Here is a 19,289-nt window from a genome sequence, read left to right as displayed (position 1 = left end):
AATCCTTTGATTAAGTGAGGTACTGTGAAGATGTATTATAACTTTAACATAGCACTTTCTCTAAATTTTCTTACACTAGTACAACTGAATACTATGACATACCTTGGAAAGTGATGTGTTCTAGATGTGGACATTTGTTTTTGTTGATTCAGCCTGATCCCCTTATCGCCCAGATCTGGGACCTTCTAGAATTCTCCACAGCTTTTTCCTGCATTCTCTTCCTAGGCTTTCTTCACGTAGCAACTAGAACTTGGGGGCAAGGTGTACAACTAGACCTGGTCGTAGTAGGAAGCCAGGACCTGCAAAGGGTGCGTACCTACATGTAGTACCTGGAAAGCACAAACAGCGCTTGAGCCTTTTGAGGGACAATAGTGACCTGGCACTTGGTGCATGTCTGGTCTGCCAGGTTCCCTACCAGCACTTCCAGGACACTGCCCAGAGTTCTCTCAAGGAGCAATCCAGCAGGAAAGGAAGAGAAAAGCGTGCTCTTTAAACACTGACTTGCCAGGCTTTTCTGTTTTGATCCCCACAAACCTATTACTCTCAAGACTGATGTGATAGCTGTGTGAGAGAGCCCCTGAGTTTCTGATGGGGCTTTAGAAGTTTTAGACATGGCCTTTTCCTCTCATTAGTGCTTGCTGTGTGATGCAGTTCATCTTTCTTATGTAAAATACTTCTCAGCACGGGGAGAGCAGTGAGTAACTCTGCCTCTCCATAAGCCCAAGCACTTAAATGCATTCTTAGTGTCATGTTGTGTGCAATCTAGCTGAATTGACATTGTGAAGCAAAGTGCAGCAGCTTCAGTTATGAATGACATGGCTTTTGCTGACTCTTTTTTCCAGCTGAAGAATCATTTTATGGAGCTTTTATGCACGGTCTTTGTTTCCAGCTTTTCTGGACCCTGCAAAAAGTGGAATCTGAATCGAACAGGTGAAGTTCAGGGAGTGTGAAAGCCTTCAGGGAGCTTCAGAGGGACAAGATGAGGGAAACTGGTTGCCTGGCGCAGGCTGAGAGTCAGAAGGAAGGTGAGCTCCTTCCAGAAGGTCACGGAGCAAGGACCAAAGAACTGAAGAAACTTGGTGGTACACCGAGAAGAAACGCCTCCTCATCAACCAGAAGGTGCCGGTCACAAAAGTAGCCCTGTGGGACATCATCTCCTCACTGTACCCCTCAGGCAGGACGCACGCGGATTGGGGGCAAAGAGAGAAACTCCAGAAAATCCCAGAGAAATCCGGGGGGGGGGAACACGCTTCCAGTCGGCAGCGGCACGTCCCCCGCCCGCCTTCCTGGCGAGGCCCCGCTCCCTTCCCAACCAAACCTGCCACAGCCCCACTCTGCCTGCCGCACCCCACGCACGACCCCACGCTAGGTGGAGGCTGGAGGGGCCGCTGTCGCGGACCGGACCCGGCCCCTCCGCTGGCGACAGATGGAGGCGCAAGGGGCGGTGTGTGCGTGGTGCCGGGGTTTGCGAAGGGAGGCGCGGAGGCAGGAGAGGGTGGCCCGGAGCTGTTCTCCCGAGCGGCGGCGGGCCCCTTTGGGGACGCCTCGGAGCCTCCCCCGCTTCTCCCGGGCTCCTCGCGGTATGGACCGCGGGGCGGCGGCGGAGGCGGCCGAGGAGGCACCGACGGGAGCGGTGAGCGCGGCAGGCAGCCAGATAGCGTCGGCGACGGGACCCCGCCTGGCCGAGAGAGACTGAGAGTGAGGCGGTTTGGGCGGCGGCTTGGAACCTGCCACCATCCCGAGCGAGGCGGGGATGAGCGGCCGCCTGAGCGCGGCTCCGCCCCGCAGGTAGCGGGTGCCTCGGGGGCCGGGGTGTGTGTCGCTGCTGGGGGTACCGCGGCGTCGGGGGGAGCCGCCTCGCAGGGTCGCGTCGTTTATCGTGCGGGGAACGGCGTCGCCACCCGGGACTGCGGGTATTCGCTCCGCCAGAGCCCCCGGGTCGGCCCTGCCCGCGGCGGGCTCCCAACTTTCCCCGGCGTGGCAAGCAATGTGCCTGGGCGCCGCCGAGCTGCTTTGACGTCTTGATCCTCTCCGAGAACTTAACAGGATCGCAAAGCCCTTCGAGCGGCTTTTCCCGGTGAGCCGGGCTTAGGGGCGCGGGCTTTGGCTGTAATCCGCCCGCGCCCAGCGGAGGGGCGGCCGCGGCGGGCCCTGCCCTGCCCCGCCGCCCCCGCCGGGCCGGGCCGGGCCGCCCCGCCGGGGAGGGCTGCAGCTGCCCGGGCTGCCCGGCGCCGCGGGCCGGGAGCGGCGTCCGGACCGAAACCGCGACGGGGAAGGGTAGCGCTACCTGTCTGCGGTGCTTAAGGATAACGGCCACCAAGCGCCTGCCTGCGGACAGACAGACAGGTTCTGAATCGGGATACTGCGGAGGAAAGTGTGGAAAGGTGAGTCTGGAGAAGGAAGGAGGCAGGAAGCCTCTGGTTCTGTGATGCTTGTGAGAGTGGGATCGTGTCCTGCATCTGTCTTCAGATCTAAACATGGAAGCTTGAAAAGGAAATGTAACTTTTACATTTTAAAAAATATTTTTGTTTTAAGAAAAGTGTTAATTCGATTGTCACAGTGTATCCACAATTAAATTGGATTCAGGCTACAAATCCGTACAGAAGTGGGGCTGGGGCAATGACCCCACTCCTGCTGACAGAGTCTTCGCTTTACTGTTTTGACCCATGTGTCTCCAATTTTGCTGCCCAGGGCCTGTGGTATAAGCTTGAGGTTGTCAAACCCTACATAAAGAAAATGCTAGGAAATACTACAAATGCAGTGAAAAGAAATCACTTAACTGGCATTCCTGGTGCTCCTGTTAAACTGACCCTGGTTTTTAGCAAAGTGGCATCTTTTGCAAAGCTTGTGTAGTGTCAACAAGACCACAGTGTGCTTAAGAATGTGCAAGATACAATAATGACTGTAGTCAGGATCTTTCCCCAGTGCACAGTTCACTCACTTGCTAAGAGAAAAAAGCCAAAAGAAGACAAGGAAAAATGGCACGAATGCTACTTTAAATCTCCAAAGAAATGATGTTAAATGTAAATGTTGGTGCTGGTTACTGGTGGGCAATTTTTATGACATTTTGTTTTCTAGGTTAAGAGTTGTTACATTAAAATAAAATAGTAAGAGGACTGTTGTATTTCAAATCCATAATTTTCATTGTTACAGCTGAATAAATTGTAGTTTCAGATGTTGTAGTTTTTGAAATAGCATACCTTGGCCATCAGTCGGCACTTATTTTTTTCTCTAATATTTTCTATGTTGCTTTGAGTATGCCTGCTAAAACCATCTGATCAGAAAAATACATGGCGTGCATGATAATAGGACTGTCTGGGTGTCTGATCAGCAGGGATAATCATGGTAAACAAGCAGTGAATGACTTGAAGAAAGAGCATGTCAGCTTTAAAAAATTATACACCATCCTTCCGTGTCCGCATCTCTCAGCTTTTCCTTCCATATACCTCTTCCTTTGTCATCCAATTTGTGCCCAAGGTCTGTCATTTCGGTTCAGCACATTATCCTGCAACCTTCTCCGATGTTGCCGTCTCTTTTCATTAGCATCTCTTAAATCCTCTTCTGTCGGGTGCCTCCTTACTGCCTGTGAAACGTGACACAAATTACCTCGCATGTTTTCCTTCCCTGGCCAAACAGGATGGCTGTGACAGTTTACATAAAGCAGGGAGTGAATTTGAATGGGTAACATTCACATGTAAACATATATATATATTATTGATACTCATTCAGAAATGTAACCATACTGTGGTTTAGCTGTATTTGTGCCCTTGTTATGTTCACTTTTAAGAGCTACCTGGGCAAATCAATGATATTTGAAAAACTGGCAAATTTTGGACAGTGGTTACAGAAGCCTTACACAGAACTTATTTTCTGTATAAAAACATGGATAACTGCATCATGTTAACCCGTACTAGCGACTGAAACAACAAAATGTGACTTGGTTGCCCAGTCAACTGTAATTTGTAATTTACTGTATTGTAATTTACGATGTAATGTTGAATATACATAGCTAGTTACTCCTGAACAGTTTCCAGTCTGAAAAATAATACATTCATAGAAAATGGTTTGCAATAAAGTTTAGTAAATCTTAGAAAATTGAACTGTATTAATAATAAATCATAGATACAGAAGGGAAACTCAGTCCAAATAATTTGATTTATTTAAAAAAAAATTATTTTGCTACTACAAGGTGACAGGGACTCAACCATCAAATGGATTAAGGATATCATATGCATTTCATTCTGACTATGAATTATACATATATGAATATGCATCATATGCCCATCCTGGAGTACATGTGAGAGGCAGTGTATTTGTTTGACAGATCTTTAGTGCTGAGGTTACTAGGCTATGCATATAAACTATGTGCATTTTTAGGACCTATCAGTGCCTACAGACTATGGAAAATGCAATATGATGTAGCACAGAGTAATAACATTTGAAAAGTGTACTTTAAAATGAGATCATAGGGTTTAAGAACTGATGATTTAAACTGTTCTGCATAATGATTCACGAGGGTTAGGTTGTGCAGCCTGCTTCTTGTTTTTTCAACCCCTTGGGCTTGATCCAGTAGCTGATTTCCATGAGAGTGTGCCAAAATTAAATGCACAGGTTAATTTATAAACCTCCAAATCACTGAAGAAAAAACGTTGCACCTTGTCTTCAAATCACATAGTTGCTTAAAGGTCCAGTGTCCAGTCTTTGAAGTCCGCTTGTTGCCTGTACTGATTGATCCATTGGAACTGTGGACTGTCACACATTAACACACACAACATGCATAATGTACAGCTGAACTACAACTATTACCAGGTGATGTAACGAGGATCATGGAGGTGGAGGTCAAATCCCAAAATAAATCCCAGAGATTTACCAGGGTTCAACCTGAGAGGCTGCATGCGGATTTGGAACGTGAATTAACTAAAATGATGTAAGTGATCTTATGCAGCTTATCGCTGCTTCTATAGCAATAGGTAAAATGTTGTTGAACGCCTCAAGAGCAACAGTGTATACCAACTACACAAACACATAAGATCCATTATAAAACCGTATGTAAAGTCACCTTTTACTTTGTGACAGTGATACATATTTCACCTTGAAAAGCTGTGGTTTTTGTTTTGTTTTTTTTTTGAATTTTGAAATTTTCTATCTGTAGTCCTTTAAATAAATAAGCTTTAAGAATACTAAGTGGTGATATAAACAGCTTGATCTGCCACCATTACTTGATAAACAACTACATGTACATTATATCGGAAGTATTAATATTTGTTTGGTTAACAATGTTGAATTAAATTAGGGTGAGTTACCATATTCTGCCCAAAAGGGGAACTGCTAGAGTAGCCCAAATATGTACTGTCAATGCTCTTGAGAGGGAGACTGTAGTAATTCAAACTTCTTTCACGGATGTTTAAACTAATTGGACAATTGGACAATGTTTAAGCTTATTGGACAATTTTGACAGGCTACCCAGTTCATTTTGGTGGCTTATCTGATAGCCAGCAACTTCTTAAATTTGATATAATTTGTAATATTTAAATGTGTGCCTATGTGGGGGTCTTTGTGGTTTTTTTTTTTGTTGGTTTGGTTTTGGTTTTTGTGTGTTTTGGGATTTTTTTTTGCTACTGCTGCTTGGAGGCCTTGACTATGTCCAGATTGCAGAGGGAGCTGAGAACAGGCATTGCTGCAGCTGCTCTGGAGTGTATCCCACAACCTGTTGGTAGGAGGCTCCAGGGAAAGGGGCGAAACTGGTTTTGGCTTGCTTAATTTGAAGCAGACTTGAAAAGTTTCTAATTTTTGAGGTGCAGCTCCTCAGCACAATGCAATTTGCTGCAACTGGGTGAATAGACTTCATAAAGGGGGGAGTTAAGTTACGGCCATGAAGAGGGTGCCACCTCCTTTTGGCCTAGAGTTAGGTGCCCAATTATTTTCAATCTCCCGTTTTAGCTGCAATCATTTTGTATTGACTGACATGTGTAGCTCTCTTCTCAGCATCTCATTCCTGGGTACCTGATTTTCTGCACACCTTCTGTAGGAAATCCACTGGATGAGAGAGCTCTGAAAATTTAGGTACTGCAGCTGTTGTACCTCTAGTCTTTAATGTTATAGATAAGTAGAACCTGATTTTCAAAGTTAGGAAAAGCTTATATGAATACGAAGTATTCACATGTTACTTGAATTCGTATTTGTTGTCAAACAACTTGCTGTCTTGATATAACAGATCTTTTATACCAGACAGTGCAAATAAAATAATTTGACGCAAAATGTCAGTTGCTATTGAATCCAAGAGGAAGACGATAAAAGAGTATGTGAACTATTTGGATTCAGAGTAAGGGGAGCTATCATTAATGTATAATTAGTTATATTTTTAGTAGGGTAATACATCTTTCTCATTTAGCTTTAGGTTCAGTCTTGATTTATGCACTGAAAAGCAATATTCTTGAGTGTGAAATTATTATTAATCTTTTTTTGGTTAGTACAATTGGTAGCAAGGAAATAAATACGTGAGAAAGCATGTTAAAATTCTGCTTAAGTCATTGGTAAAGATGTCAATCTTTCAAGAGCTAGGACTGTTTCAGATAAGTTTTATTTTGCTGTCTGACACTGGGAAATTCTTCAACCTGAAGAAGTTTTTGTTTTCTGTAGTTTGACTTGATGTGCTTAAAGATGCGCCACTGAGTTCTAGAAAATTAAAAATTACTTGGATACTTTAAGGATCCAGTTATCCAACTTGGTTGCCTAAAACTGGGTAACTAGATTCAGGCTCAGAGGACTGTCTGTCTATCTGTCTGTCTGTCTCTCTCTCTTGTTAAATTGCTTGTGAGCTTTTAAGTAATCAAGTTCTACCCACAGTGTAATTAGTAGCTTTAAATCTTCAGAGCAGAGAGTGTACTTCAAAGATAACAGAGGTTTTATAGGAGGCAGATACCTCCTTGCCTTGGGCGCAGGGGCCGCTGTGAGGAGCGACTGTGGCTGCCCTAGCTGGACATGGCCGGTCCCAGCCAGCTCCAGCCGACCCACCATGGGACATGGCTGAGCCCCTCAGCCACAATGGTCGCACCTTGGGGAAAATGTGTTTGAGAAAGGGTAAAATGCTGCACGTACAGTGTGTGAGGAGGGAAAAAAAAGTGTGAGGAACAGCTTTGTAGGCACCGAGGTCAGAAAACAAGGAGGGGAGGTGTTCTTCCAGGTGCCAGAGCAGAAATTGCCCTGCAGCCCATGGAAAGCACCATGCTGGAGCAAATGTCCACTGTGGAGGACCACATGGTGGATCAATTAGATGTTTCCTGAAGGAAACTGCAGCCAGTGGAGAGGAGCACATGCAGGAACAGGTTCTCCTGATGGAAAACATGGCCCACGGAGGGCTCACTCTGGGGCAGGTTTATCGGGAAGGACCGCAGCCCGTGGAGTGGACCCACACTGGAGCACGGGAATGGTGTGAGGGGGAAGGAACAACAGAGAGGTGAGAGGTCTGGAGCACAAGTCTGATGAGGAGCAGCTGAGGGAACTGGGGCTGTTCAGCCTGGAGAAAAAGGAGGCTGAGGGGAGACCTTATTGCTGCCTACAACTACCTGAAATGATGCATGGAAGGGGTTGGTCTCTTCTCCCATGTAGCAAGTGATAGGATGAGAGGAAATGGCCTCAAGATGCACCAGGAGAGGTTTAGATTGGATATTAGGAAAAAATTCTTCACGTAAAGTGTTGTCGGGCATTAGAACAGGCTGCCCAGGGAAGTGGTTGAGTCACCATCCCTGGAGGTGTTTAAAAGATGCATAGATGAGGTTCTTAGGGACATGGTTTAGTGACAGGGTTGTGTTAATGGTTGGACTCAGTGATCTTGAGGGTCTCTTCCAACCAAAAGGATTCTATGATTATGGAGTGTCCACAACCCCCCATTGTCTAGCCCCTGCACTGCTGGGCAGGGTGGAGGAAGTAGAGGATTGGGAATGTAGGAGTGAGGTTGAATCTGGGGAAAAAAAGAGAGGGATGGGATGTTGTTTCTTGCCGTCCAACTCTGTATTTTAATTGGCAATGAATCAGTTTTCCGCAATTTGAGTCTGTTTTCTCAGTGATGATAATTGGTAAGTGATCTTCCTGACCTTATCTCAACCAGTGAGCTTTCTCTTCATGCTTTCTCTCCCTGGCAGCTGGGTGGGCATCTGGCAGCCAGCCAAGGCCAACCCACCACTCAACACAACACAATGTTTTTAAATACAAAGCTGAGCCCTAACTCAGTTCTTAAAACTGTCTTGTGAACACGAGTTTTTAGTGGCAGTTTTAGGATTGCAGACCCCAGGCAGCTGGAGCTGTCTGTCTGAGGCCCTGCAAATGGTGTTTGCACAGTCTTAGGCCTCTGCGACATTTTCCTGCTGACTGACTCCTGATAGCACCATGCTCGTTTTAAGCTGCTCCTTAATCAGTTGCTTGCCAGGTTTTGGATCCAGTTTTGAAATGCTGATCTCCTCCCTAGACCATTAAACATACATCATTTGGAACCTTGGAGGCTTAGAAGGAACAAATATTTCTCCTTTATCAGATAGTGAGTGATTTGTCAGAAGTTTATGTGCTTCATGCAGCGCCAAACCACATTGCTTCAGGTTTCACTACCTGCACTGTAGCCAAATTACTGCACCATTTATTTCTACCACTCCTGTATTGTCTTTCTTTACCACAGCTGCACGGCACAATTTAATAATGAAGCTCCATCCATTCTCCCTACTTCCTTCCAAAAATATATTCATGTATTTCATTGCTTAATGGTAGGGTTGTATTTCTGTGGAATTTTCTCCTCCTCTTTCCTCCAGTTTAGTGCAGAATAAAAGTTCTGATCACACTATATATTGAATTTGGATTTTAAAGCTGGAATCGTTGTAAAAGCTCTGAAATGAGCTCCAATTTTGCCTACATATTTTTATTTTATAGCTTCGTATTCTTTGCCTCTCTAGGGTAAACAAGCCTTGTTTGTCTTTGTTTCCTTTTTCTATGTCCTTGATCATTCTTGCCATGCTCTTCTTTTGCAGTATCTTTCTGTTAAAGAGAAGGACTAATAGTGTTCCAGATAAGTCTGCACTGCTGTTTCATGGAGCAGTTTTAATGTTCTTTGTGTCATTAACACTTGCGATATATACATCCCTCCTTGGAAGCATATAAAGTAGTAGTTTATATGCTTTTCACCAGTGTTCATATATTTCCATTTATCTACGTTACCCCTCACTAGCCATCAAACTGAGAAATTATTTGAGTTGATGGGGATCACCCTGAAGCTCCTGGCATTCCTCTTTTGTTTCTCCTGCCCATAGTACTTTTTGCCAATCCTAAGATCTTCTTGTCTCACTGCTCCTTTTCATCAGCATCATTAGTGAGAGGTTTTCTTATGGAACCCTGAGGAATATCGTTCTTAAGCTTTTGCAGTAGTGAAGGTGACCATTTAGTTCCATTCTTCCTTTCTGTCTTCTAAGAAGGTGGTTTTTCATCCAAAATAGTGTTCGGTTTCATACGCTATGATTTGTTTTGCTTCTTTAGTGGCATAGCTTTTGGAAGTCTAAATAAGATATACAGCTGTTACCTGTGTTCAGTGCTCCACTGGCATACTCAAACCATTCCAGGAGATTATGAATATCTAATTGTAGTACCTAATAGTTAAGTCTAATTCCAGACCAGTAGTATCTAATTCCAGGAGATTAGTAACATCTGGAGAAGCTATTTCAGTTTCAAGTTTAATGAAATAATGTACTTAATGTTTTTTAACCAAGCTTTCAGGAACTGATGAAGAAATTACAGGTCTGGAAATCCACCTTTAGCATTTGAAATACAGAAAGGTGTTCACTACTCTTCAGGTTCAAAAGCAACACATCTTTTCAGTGAGATACTACATGTTGTTGGTAGCAAATTATATACATAATTCCTAGATTTCAGAATGTTTTTATTATCTCATACTTCTGTTTTAAAAGAGTTATTTGTTTTGTTGGAGATTATAAAGCAGGTGACCCTTGTTTAAGAACCGCTGTAGATGGATAGCATTCTGATCGTGAATCACCAGAACCAGTGACAGGGCTCTTGTTGTGTTAGGTGGCAGAGCTGATCAAGATCTTAACTCAGTACTAACTTTCTGTTGGAAATACATCCTTAGAAAAAAAAGTTCATGCTTTTTACTTATCTTACGAATAATTCTGTTTGTCCCACCATCAGCTTTTTAAAACCTTTAAGTAGAATAAACTGGAAGTTTAATGGGCATACATGGGGAATACAGGATGCTGTTCAGTGGAAGAGTGACAATTTACCTCTCCCTTTTGCAATGTGGTAGAGAGTTCTGTTTAAAACAAACAAACCCCAAACAAACAACAAACAAGAAAACCAAGCCCAAAATTATTTGGCTGAGCTTTAAAGGAGAGACTATATGGAGCAGTAAAATCCAAGCAGCTTACTTACCAACTTACTCTTAAAAGTTATGTTTTGTGAGACTCAAAGCAGTGGAAATGAAATAGGTAGCAAGAGCAACTATTAGGAGGAAAAAGCAATTTTCTACTGTGCCTTACTTTATGGATGTGCATAACAATTTGTCAGCAGGACACATGCTGCTCTGTTTTTCAAGACGTGGCTGTGACACCTTGGATATCTTGGTCTTGTAGCCTCCCATTGTAACTGAAGTCTTGGTACCTGGATAGCGAGGCAGAGAGTAAATAGTAGGCTACTTCTTCAGATTTTGGTAAGCTGAACTTTGAAGAAATAATTAATAACAGAAGGAAAAACACGTTTTCTTTTTACCTTGGGTTATGTTCAAATTTATATGTGAGAAATGTGAGTTACCTTAATACTCCCCATTACGGCAAAATAAATGCACTAATCAACAAAGCGCTATTGCATGTCATCTAATTCTGTGTAACAAAGTATGTAACGGAAGCAGTAATTATAACAAAAAAATTATTTATGAACAATTTTCCAGGAAATGAGATATTTTTGGCGTCATACCTATTCTGAAATCTGTTCATTTGGATGGTCAGTTTAATAATAAAAATATTTGTCTCTCAAAGGCTGAATACTTTCTAAAAGAAATCTTATTCATTGATATTTATAATGGATATACAGTAACAGAAACATATAAATAATTTGGTAGATTTTTTTGGACAGACAAAATCTATTCCTTTTGTGAGACTGTTCCAGTTAGCATTTTTATATGTACTCATGTTTTTAGCATAAATTATCGGCACTTTAGGAATTAATTCTTGAGTTAACATTCAAATCTGAGAGTGGATTGAAAAGACTCCTCTTTTTTATTTTTTTTTTTTTAATATATCAATGTGTCATAGAAATGCCCATTTTTTCCCCATTAAAGCTTAAATTAACAGGACTCAGTTTTAAGATGAGACACAGTTATCCATCGATTGACTTGCACTGAGGTAAAATTAGAAATGGGAAATACTACACAGATTTTCCACTGTTAAATTATGCCCTAGGACTATTTTCATTATTTCATTGTATCTGGGTGCAAAAATTAAGGTAATCTATTTTATATTTTGAAATATATTAAATAATTTTAAAAGTTGTATATGATTCTCTTTAATTCTCTAGGAGTTAAGTGGAGGGCAAATCAAGTATGTGTTTTTTTAAGAAATTGGATATGTTACACAGACCTAAACATGGATTGTGAGCTTTGCTTCAGGAGTAATTCAGGGAAGAATGTTAGTTTCTAAAAGATCTGTATTTCATTTGCTGTTAAAGCTGAATGTTACATGGTCAATGAAACAGAGGATTACAGATGAAAAAGGGACAGTAGGTGGACTGAGGTAGTTGAATGATCCCAAGAGAATTTTATTCTAGGTGTATCTCAAACAAAAAAGGGTTCTTGAATGGAGTTTCAAAGCTTAGAAAAAAAATTCAAAATTCAGAATTTTCACTGAGAGTCTTTCAGTCCTTCATTTTTAGAGACATTTTTCTTGAGTCTTAAAACTTGTTTAGCAGGGTTAGGTGTGATATGAATTTCACTTACTAATGTTGCTAAGGCATTGAAGACCAAATCCGGAAAGGAATTTAGGAATTTCCTGAATCTTGTAAGAGCTGGGCTGCTGAGTATCTTAGTAGAGCTTGTCTTGAGGCGTTATAACAAAAATGACATCTGGAAATAGATGGGGAAAAAAACCTACTACGTGTTTAGTGCAGAGTTTAGATAATACAGAATTAATGCACAGCATATATTCAGCTGAGGGACACATTTCAATAATTATCTACTTGGTTAATATGCATTTTCAGAATAAAAAACTTCATCATAAAATAGATAAAATTAGCACAAGGAGATCAACTGAAAGTGGAATGTGTTATCCTAGCACATGTATTACCTAATGTTTTTTGGTTGGCTTTCTAACTGTAATCTTTTAATGAGATTTTAAATGCAATTTCACTATAGATAATAGATATGGCAGTGTAGGGATTCAGATAGCCCGGAGACTAAAAAGAATTTCGTTTCATTTAACCCTTTTCTTTGGTCACAATGAATTGTCTTTGTTACACTTTTAGTAGGACTTTTTTTCCATGCAGTGCAAATAAATAAACAGGTATTGTGTGTGGAAATATCATTGGCTATTCTTTCAGTGGTTGAATTTGCTTTTTGCTGTTCCATTGTTTTAAGAAATCACTCTTTTCAAGTACTGAGCACATTTATTTTGCAGCCTTTACAAAATGTGTTTTTCCCGTTTCAGCTGTCATTTAGATGTTGATATGTGATGCAAAATGGCAAAAATCAACACCCAGCACTCCTACCCTGGTATGCACAGACTGTCTATCAGAACTACCGATGAAGATATTGAAAGGATTGAAAATGGCTATATCAGGTAATATATTCCTTTCATCGCAGTCTAGAGGACAGATTGCTGTGTACTTTGTGACATTCCTCTTAGCTCTGCAGTATGGGAGTGTTATACCTTGATTTTGTTGATCCGGTGCACTTTACTGACTTAACGATGTATATCCAAAGTATAAAAGCGACAGCAAAAGAAGGGTTGTCATGGCTTGCAGTTTTGGAACCAAAATCTGTATTAATTCAGGAATAAATGCCATTTTCACATCAGTGGAAATTACACCAACTCATTAAGGGGAAACGTCTTTCTGAGGTCACCAAGCAGACAGCAGGGTCTGTGCTTCCCCAGTCTGTGAGATTTGGAGAAAAAGGGATCCTCCCAGTGCCATGCAGTGAAAAGCCTCAGGAAATGTTTTTAAAAGTAGCCTCTGCAAATCACCTAGTTCCTGTCATAGCAAACATCTGTAGTGTATAAAAAATATCCACATTTTTGTACTGTCTTTTCAGAGGCTCTCACTGTACTGTGTACCTGTAATGTTTTCTTTGCATTCACCTTTCTCTGTTTTGATGGTTTCAAAGTGGGTGTTTAAAATGTGCCAGTGAGCTTGAGCTTTATTTTACACAGTACCAGTCATTTCTCTAGCCTGGGCAAACCCTGCTGCGCCTGCAGGAAAGTGTCTGATGATCCACAGCACCTGTACAGTCTGGAAAAAGTGTTCTGCTTCTGGCTTGTTATGGTCAAGCACTTCCACTATGTGGACCTTGTCACACTGTCTCTTGCTGTTTAGATGTGTGCCCAGACTAGAGCACCTAAAATTCTGCAGGGCTGGTAGGACTGCCTGCGTTAGGATAATTTGGGATTGCATGCCCCTAGTGTCCCGTGATCCCTCTTCTGTTGGAATTGGTCCTTTATTTTTTCTTTCTGCTTTGCTTACCTGACACCTTCTGCCAGGTAGGTGTACCTGCACTAGAGAAAATGGGGCTGCTTTTATTCTGCACGGTCTGGCCTGCTTGACTTTATTATACTACCCCATGGTCTCCTTAGGGAGATATGCAAGAGCCGTGTCCCTTCATCTCCATTTACAGTGGTATCTCAGAAACAGGGAAAGCACAGATCAAAATGAGCTTCTTCCTTTCCTTTTCTTCCAATGTCCTTTTTGTAGAGGATATCAGTGATTGGCAGCTCATAGAACGGAATTATTGACAGGGATGTGAGAGTATGGTTATAAAGATTTAAATGTAGAATTAAATCACTGCAGCCATCTGCAGTTTCAGAGACAGTGACTTGCTTATGACAGACTGAAATGCGAATTGCTCTTTATCATGATGATGATGGTCTTGAAGAACCATTTATTTAAAATGAAGTTTGCTATTATCAGCATTAATTACAGGAGTTCATAGATGAGTAAATAGATACAATCTCACTCAGTAGAAGAGATCTCATATTTAAGGTTTTTTGATAACTGAAGTGGCTGCTAGTAAGTATATACCATACCTTTGTAATACCACTCAAAGAATTTTGATACACATATTTTTAGTTCAGATTTGTTTAGAATATGTACAAAAAGATAGATCCCATCCAAAATTGTAGCCCTTCTTTCTCTAGTAGCAAAATACACAACTATAGGCATTAGAAAAAAAAAACAGCTTTTCTGCAGTAGCAGCATTTCTCCTTTGCCTCTATGTTCCTCCAGCTTCTGTTGGCTATAGTTCAATGAAGCAATTAAGTACATTACTTAGTTCTCATTAAAGTCAGTAGGTGTTAAATTTATGCTTAATGCTAAGGATGTGCTTAAGTGGTTTTCTGTTGTGAAATGCCGTATCACCAAGGAAAAGCATTCACTGAAACAGTTAAAAGAAAGCTGCAGGTGATCTTTAAACTGTCATGCTCAGTTACGCTGGAGTAGGTGATTCATGTGCCCATGTTCTTATAGTGTAGTGTGCTGTGAAGTTGGTCCATTTTGTTAAAACAAAAATCAACAAAACAAAAAATAACGAATTAGTCCTCATTTTAAAAATCCGAGCCTCTGTATTGAAGCAGCTCAAATACGACAGGCAGCACATTGTCTTATAGACACTGTCTGGCTCACTAAATATTGGAAGTAGGTTTCAGCTGAGCCTTGTAGACATGTGGATTTCAGTGTCTGTATGTTCATGGTGTCATCAGCAGAGATGTGGTCAGTACTAATGCTCAGTGGTGCCCAGGAGCTGTTCAGTTTACCCTGAAATCAAATAGCTCTTCAGGCTTGTTTGGCTCTGTTGATAATGAGAGATATTTAGTTGCCTAAAATAGTCACGGGAAGCTATTTGAGATACCATAGAATATCTGAAGCATTTAGCCGGGGCTAGTGGATGTGAGCTAAGACCTGTGTGCTCTGGACAGGTCAGATAAAGTATTTTGAGGTATTCCCAATCGTGCTAGACTCCTATGCTGAAGCAACTGAACCAAGCTCTAATATGGCAATTGACTATAATGGAAATTTAAGATACTCAGCTTATATTAGATACCCTAATTTAGGTCACTGCCAACTGGAGCCAAATCCCACCCTTGAAGCCTGGCTCATAGTAATTACTTGAAAGGGCTTCATCAATTCCTGTTTAACTGATCAGAACTTCAAAACAATTACTACTAAATGAAAATTCTGGATTATTTGCATGCGTTTTAGGTGAAAACGGACTTCTAGGGTTTAGTTGAAGATCTTTGTGTAGATTTAGAGCCAAATTAAGTCAGGGGAAGAGAGACGTATGGAGCAGGTCCAGATTTAAGTATCTTTCCCAGAGCTTACTCCACTAGGTATCTCAAAGCATGGGAATAAATTGGCCATGCTTGAAGAGGCAGGGAGCAGAAACCTCAGTGTCAGTGAGTTTTCTCTTAGATACAGTGAGATTGCTACCCCCATAGAAATAGAATATTTTTCGGCATAACCTAAGGAGGCACAATCATCTGCTGGTATTTCTGGTTTGTAACCTGCTCTTTGTTTCTTGGGACTCTGTGTATTCTCCTGTTGATTTCAGACCATGTAACACCTGTGGATAGTAATGGCAGTGGTTGCTGTTTTGCTGCAGATATCAAAAAAGGTTGTGGAGTCCAGATGGGAATGAGTCTGTGTTTGTAAAAATAAAATAGAAGCTATGCCACATGTGTTGAAGGTGTAACATCAAAAGCTCTATCTGTAACTATCCCTCTGCATCGGTACAAAGTCAGCTAATGAATAAGGTCCCCTGTGTTGCTTGAATGGGGTTGAGGGAAATCAGGAATGAGTACGTCAGTTTTATAACAGTTATAATAGGGAGTTACAGTAATTAAAGTGGAATATATTCGTGATTGCTGTGTAACATGGGACAGATGCTTTCATAAGAGTTGCCTGGTGCAGTCTTTTGTGTATTGTATTCTGATCCTGTTGCAGATATACATAAGCTGTATTTGTAAAAGTGAAATGCAAGCACTTTAGAACTGTTTTCACAAAATCATTTTGATTTTCCTGAGTTGTCTACACATGATATAACTTTTTTGTAAGGCAAACCTGAATTTATTTACAAATTTTTATATTTAGTTATAACATAAACCTAGTTGTAGAAATTCTTGATGCACATGCAGAGTGATCAGAAAGTTGGTTTTTAAGAACAGTCAAGCAAACAAAATAAAAATGTAGACTTCAGAATTTCACTGGTTGAGTCCATAATCCACCCAATTTGATACCAACAGTTGAGTCTGAGAGTTTTACCTTTCTTTTCCCTATGGAATATTTTTTTTTCAATGAGTGTGTGTGATCACTTAATGGTAAGAGCCTGATCAGGGAGTAATTGAAATAATTTGAAGTTTTTAATGTGTTTCATGGGACTCTGGATCAGATTGGAAGGTGTTCAGATCAGGTCATGTTTTCTTTCACCTAGATTAAAACATTTCTCAACGTACTTCTAGCCCTGGACACCAAAAGCCATACCCTGGACAGACACTTGGTAAAACTCTCAGTGTTACAGATGCACAAAATACAATGAGCCTGTGCGGGGACAGTGGAATGCAGCTTTCCACGCTGTTGAGGAGTGTGGAGGTGATGATCGTGCACACAAAGTACTAACAGAGGATGTTTTTAGCGAGTATGATGGTGCGGAGAAGTGGAGCTGGTGGGACAGCATTGCTTTTGGCACCTGATCTAGCTTGTTTAGAGCTCACTGAGCTGCCTTGGCACCATTCTGCATTGCCTTCCTGGGCATTTACACAAAATAAAGCTGAGCTCCTCATTCTTAGCCTTTTATTTATAGTCAGCAGATGCCCAAGCACAGCAATGGCAGTTAATAGAGGAGGCTGGGGTTAAAAAAAGTTTACAAAAAAGAAATAAGAAGGTCAACAGTGCATTTTGGGTAGTTTTCTTAGACTGATAAGGAATGCACTACGGTAATATTTTTTCTTTTTAAAATTCTACTTGGAAGGATACCTAGAGTATTTTAATCCATGTTTACTTTGTTTTCTCTATTATTATTCACTACTTTATTTTGTGACCCTTATATTTAATTGCCTATATTTAGAGCAAATATAACAACATAATGTACAGTCACTAAAAGCAGTTGAGTTACTGCAACTTAGTGAGATACTCCTCGTCTGAGTCAATGGTTCAACACAAACTTCTAATCCATCCAAATATGAAATAGTAGGTGCTGGCTTAAGCCTCCATGAAAGGCTGTTTCTGCAAAATACTTTTCTTTTTCATAACTGAATTGTGACACTTAAAATTATTTTCTAAAAACTCCCGCTATCTTCTTTTAAAAATGTATTTTCAGGACTCAAAAATAGTAATCATTGGTAAGTAAGAACAGAAGTTAGAATGTTAGAATTTATTGCTGTCTAAGATCATACAAAATATATTTTTTTTTGTAAAAGGGAATAAAAGCTTTTATATCAGGCCAGTCCAGTATCCTTTGTCCAGAAGTTCTGTAGGCAGATGATCCAGAAAAAAAAAGACAAAAATAAGTGGGTAAACTGCAAGTATCTGCGACATGGTTTGCTCTAATACTCTCCCAGCATCCAGCTCAGGAGACTTGAGCTGAATGTGAGCTTTGTGTATCTGAAAATCCGTAATGGATTTCTGTTCCCTGAGTTGGTTCGTTCTCCCCTAGAAGCCACATTAACTTTGGCATCCACAATATTCTCAGCACCCACAACATAAACTAGGTTATTAAAATATTTTCAATCCTAAGCAGCGTGTATTGGTGTGTTCATATTAGAAGAGAAGAAGTAAACAGTTAACAAGTTGAGAATGCTGGGACTGGCGGGACCTATCTTTCTCAGCATGGCTCTTTGTGAAGAAATAATAAAGTTTTAATTCTCTGTTTGCAGTTTCTCAGCTGTGACTACCCACAAAATTGAGTTGCTAATTATCCTTTTGTGGGCATTCAAAATGCTGTTGCCTGTTCTTAGGAAGATACTGCAAGTATCATTATAGTCAGTGTTTTCCTGGCAATACAGATTAACAGAGTCATGTGAGAGGTCTTGTTTGCATTACAAAGGGGAAAAAAGTGATCCATAATGGCTGTGACAAAGCCTTATAGAAGTGAATACTAAAGAATGAAAAACACAGAGAAAAACCTTGGAGTTTTATAGAAGAATCCAGAGTGAGGCCTGGTAAAGGCCGGGTTCGAGTGAAGTAAGTTTCATAGTTACTGTTGCAGTGTTTTCCACGTACTGGCAGAGTCCTAAGCTGCCTCACCTCACCTCACCTCTGCCAAGGGCAGCCCTGAAGAGCTGTTGCCTGTTTTGCTCTGTGGCAGGTGAAGTTTCCTTTACAACGAGAGCAGCATTAGGCCTGTAGTTATGCAGGTGGCGGTAGGAGGCTGGTCAGAACGGCAGCGGTGCTGCTCTGGACCAGCTAATGTAAAATCTGGTAGAAATTCCGGGCTGTTAAACCCCATGTCTGGGAGAACAGCAATGAAAAAAGCAGTGGGCAGGCACTTCAAAGCCCCCCTGGGGATGATCTCCTTGTTGAAGGAAAGCTGCCTTACAGGAGGTGTTAGGGTGGAAAACATGCTTCCCACTGGTGTGTATCTGCACACCAAACTGGTACTGCCCGGTAAGGAATCAGCTTCTGAGCTTGCTGGGGTGGGTGGCACAGCCTCCACTGACTTCATTTCGTGTTGGATGACTCCAGAAAAGTAGGAATATGGGCTTAGCTCTATGTTTATCAAACCTATGCCATATTAATAAGGACAATTTGCTGCATCGTTTCCTGATGTAGTGGTGGAAAGAAACAGATTTGAGGGGGGTGGAATTCTGCTGGAGGCTGTCTGGAATTCTTAAAAAAAAATAAATTTGCTTTTGCAGAACCCATTCATTGTGTGAGGATGCATCTTCAGAACTGCAGAGAGTCATTTCTGTGGAGGGAAGACATGTATCTGAATCCCAGACAAGCTCATTCACAGGCAGGGGAGCAATGGCAAGGTAACATGCTAACTAATACCATTTCCAGTGTTAAGTTTGAATTGTTCAAAGAGACCGATTGCAATTTGGAGG

General features: G+C 41.3%; 1 protein-coding gene across 3 annotated transcripts in view; it reads left to right on the top strand.

The window, feature by feature from the left end:
• Positions 1–2,213: 2,213 nt before the first annotated feature.
• The window catches only part of CNGA3 (cyclic nucleotide gated channel subunit alpha 3), a 36,566-nt gene continuing 19,490 nt past the window's right edge, over positions 2,214–19,289 (top strand). The window contains exons 1-3 of one of the 3 annotated variants that reach the window (XM_065075455.1): positions 2,214–2,384; positions 12,687–12,818; positions 19,101–19,217. In XM_065075455.1, the coding sequence (XP_064931527.1) occupies positions 12,718–12,818; positions 19,101–19,217 (218 nt within the window). In that variant the 5' untranslated portion in view covers positions 2,214–2,384; positions 12,687–12,717. The remainder of the gene's footprint in view (positions 2,385–12,686; positions 12,819–19,100; positions 19,218–19,289) is intronic. The other 2 variants (XM_065075442.1, XM_021287674.2) reach the window with 2 other exon arrangements.

This window comes from Columba livia, chromosome 1 (assembly GCF_036013475.1).
Source record: "Columba livia isolate bColLiv1 breed racing homer chromosome 1, bColLiv1.pat.W.v2, whole genome shotgun sequence".
NCBI classification, from domain to species: Eukaryota; Metazoa; Chordata; class Aves; order Columbiformes; family Columbidae; genus Columba; species Columba livia.
This window is presented reverse-complemented; position numbering and strand designations above follow the sequence as displayed.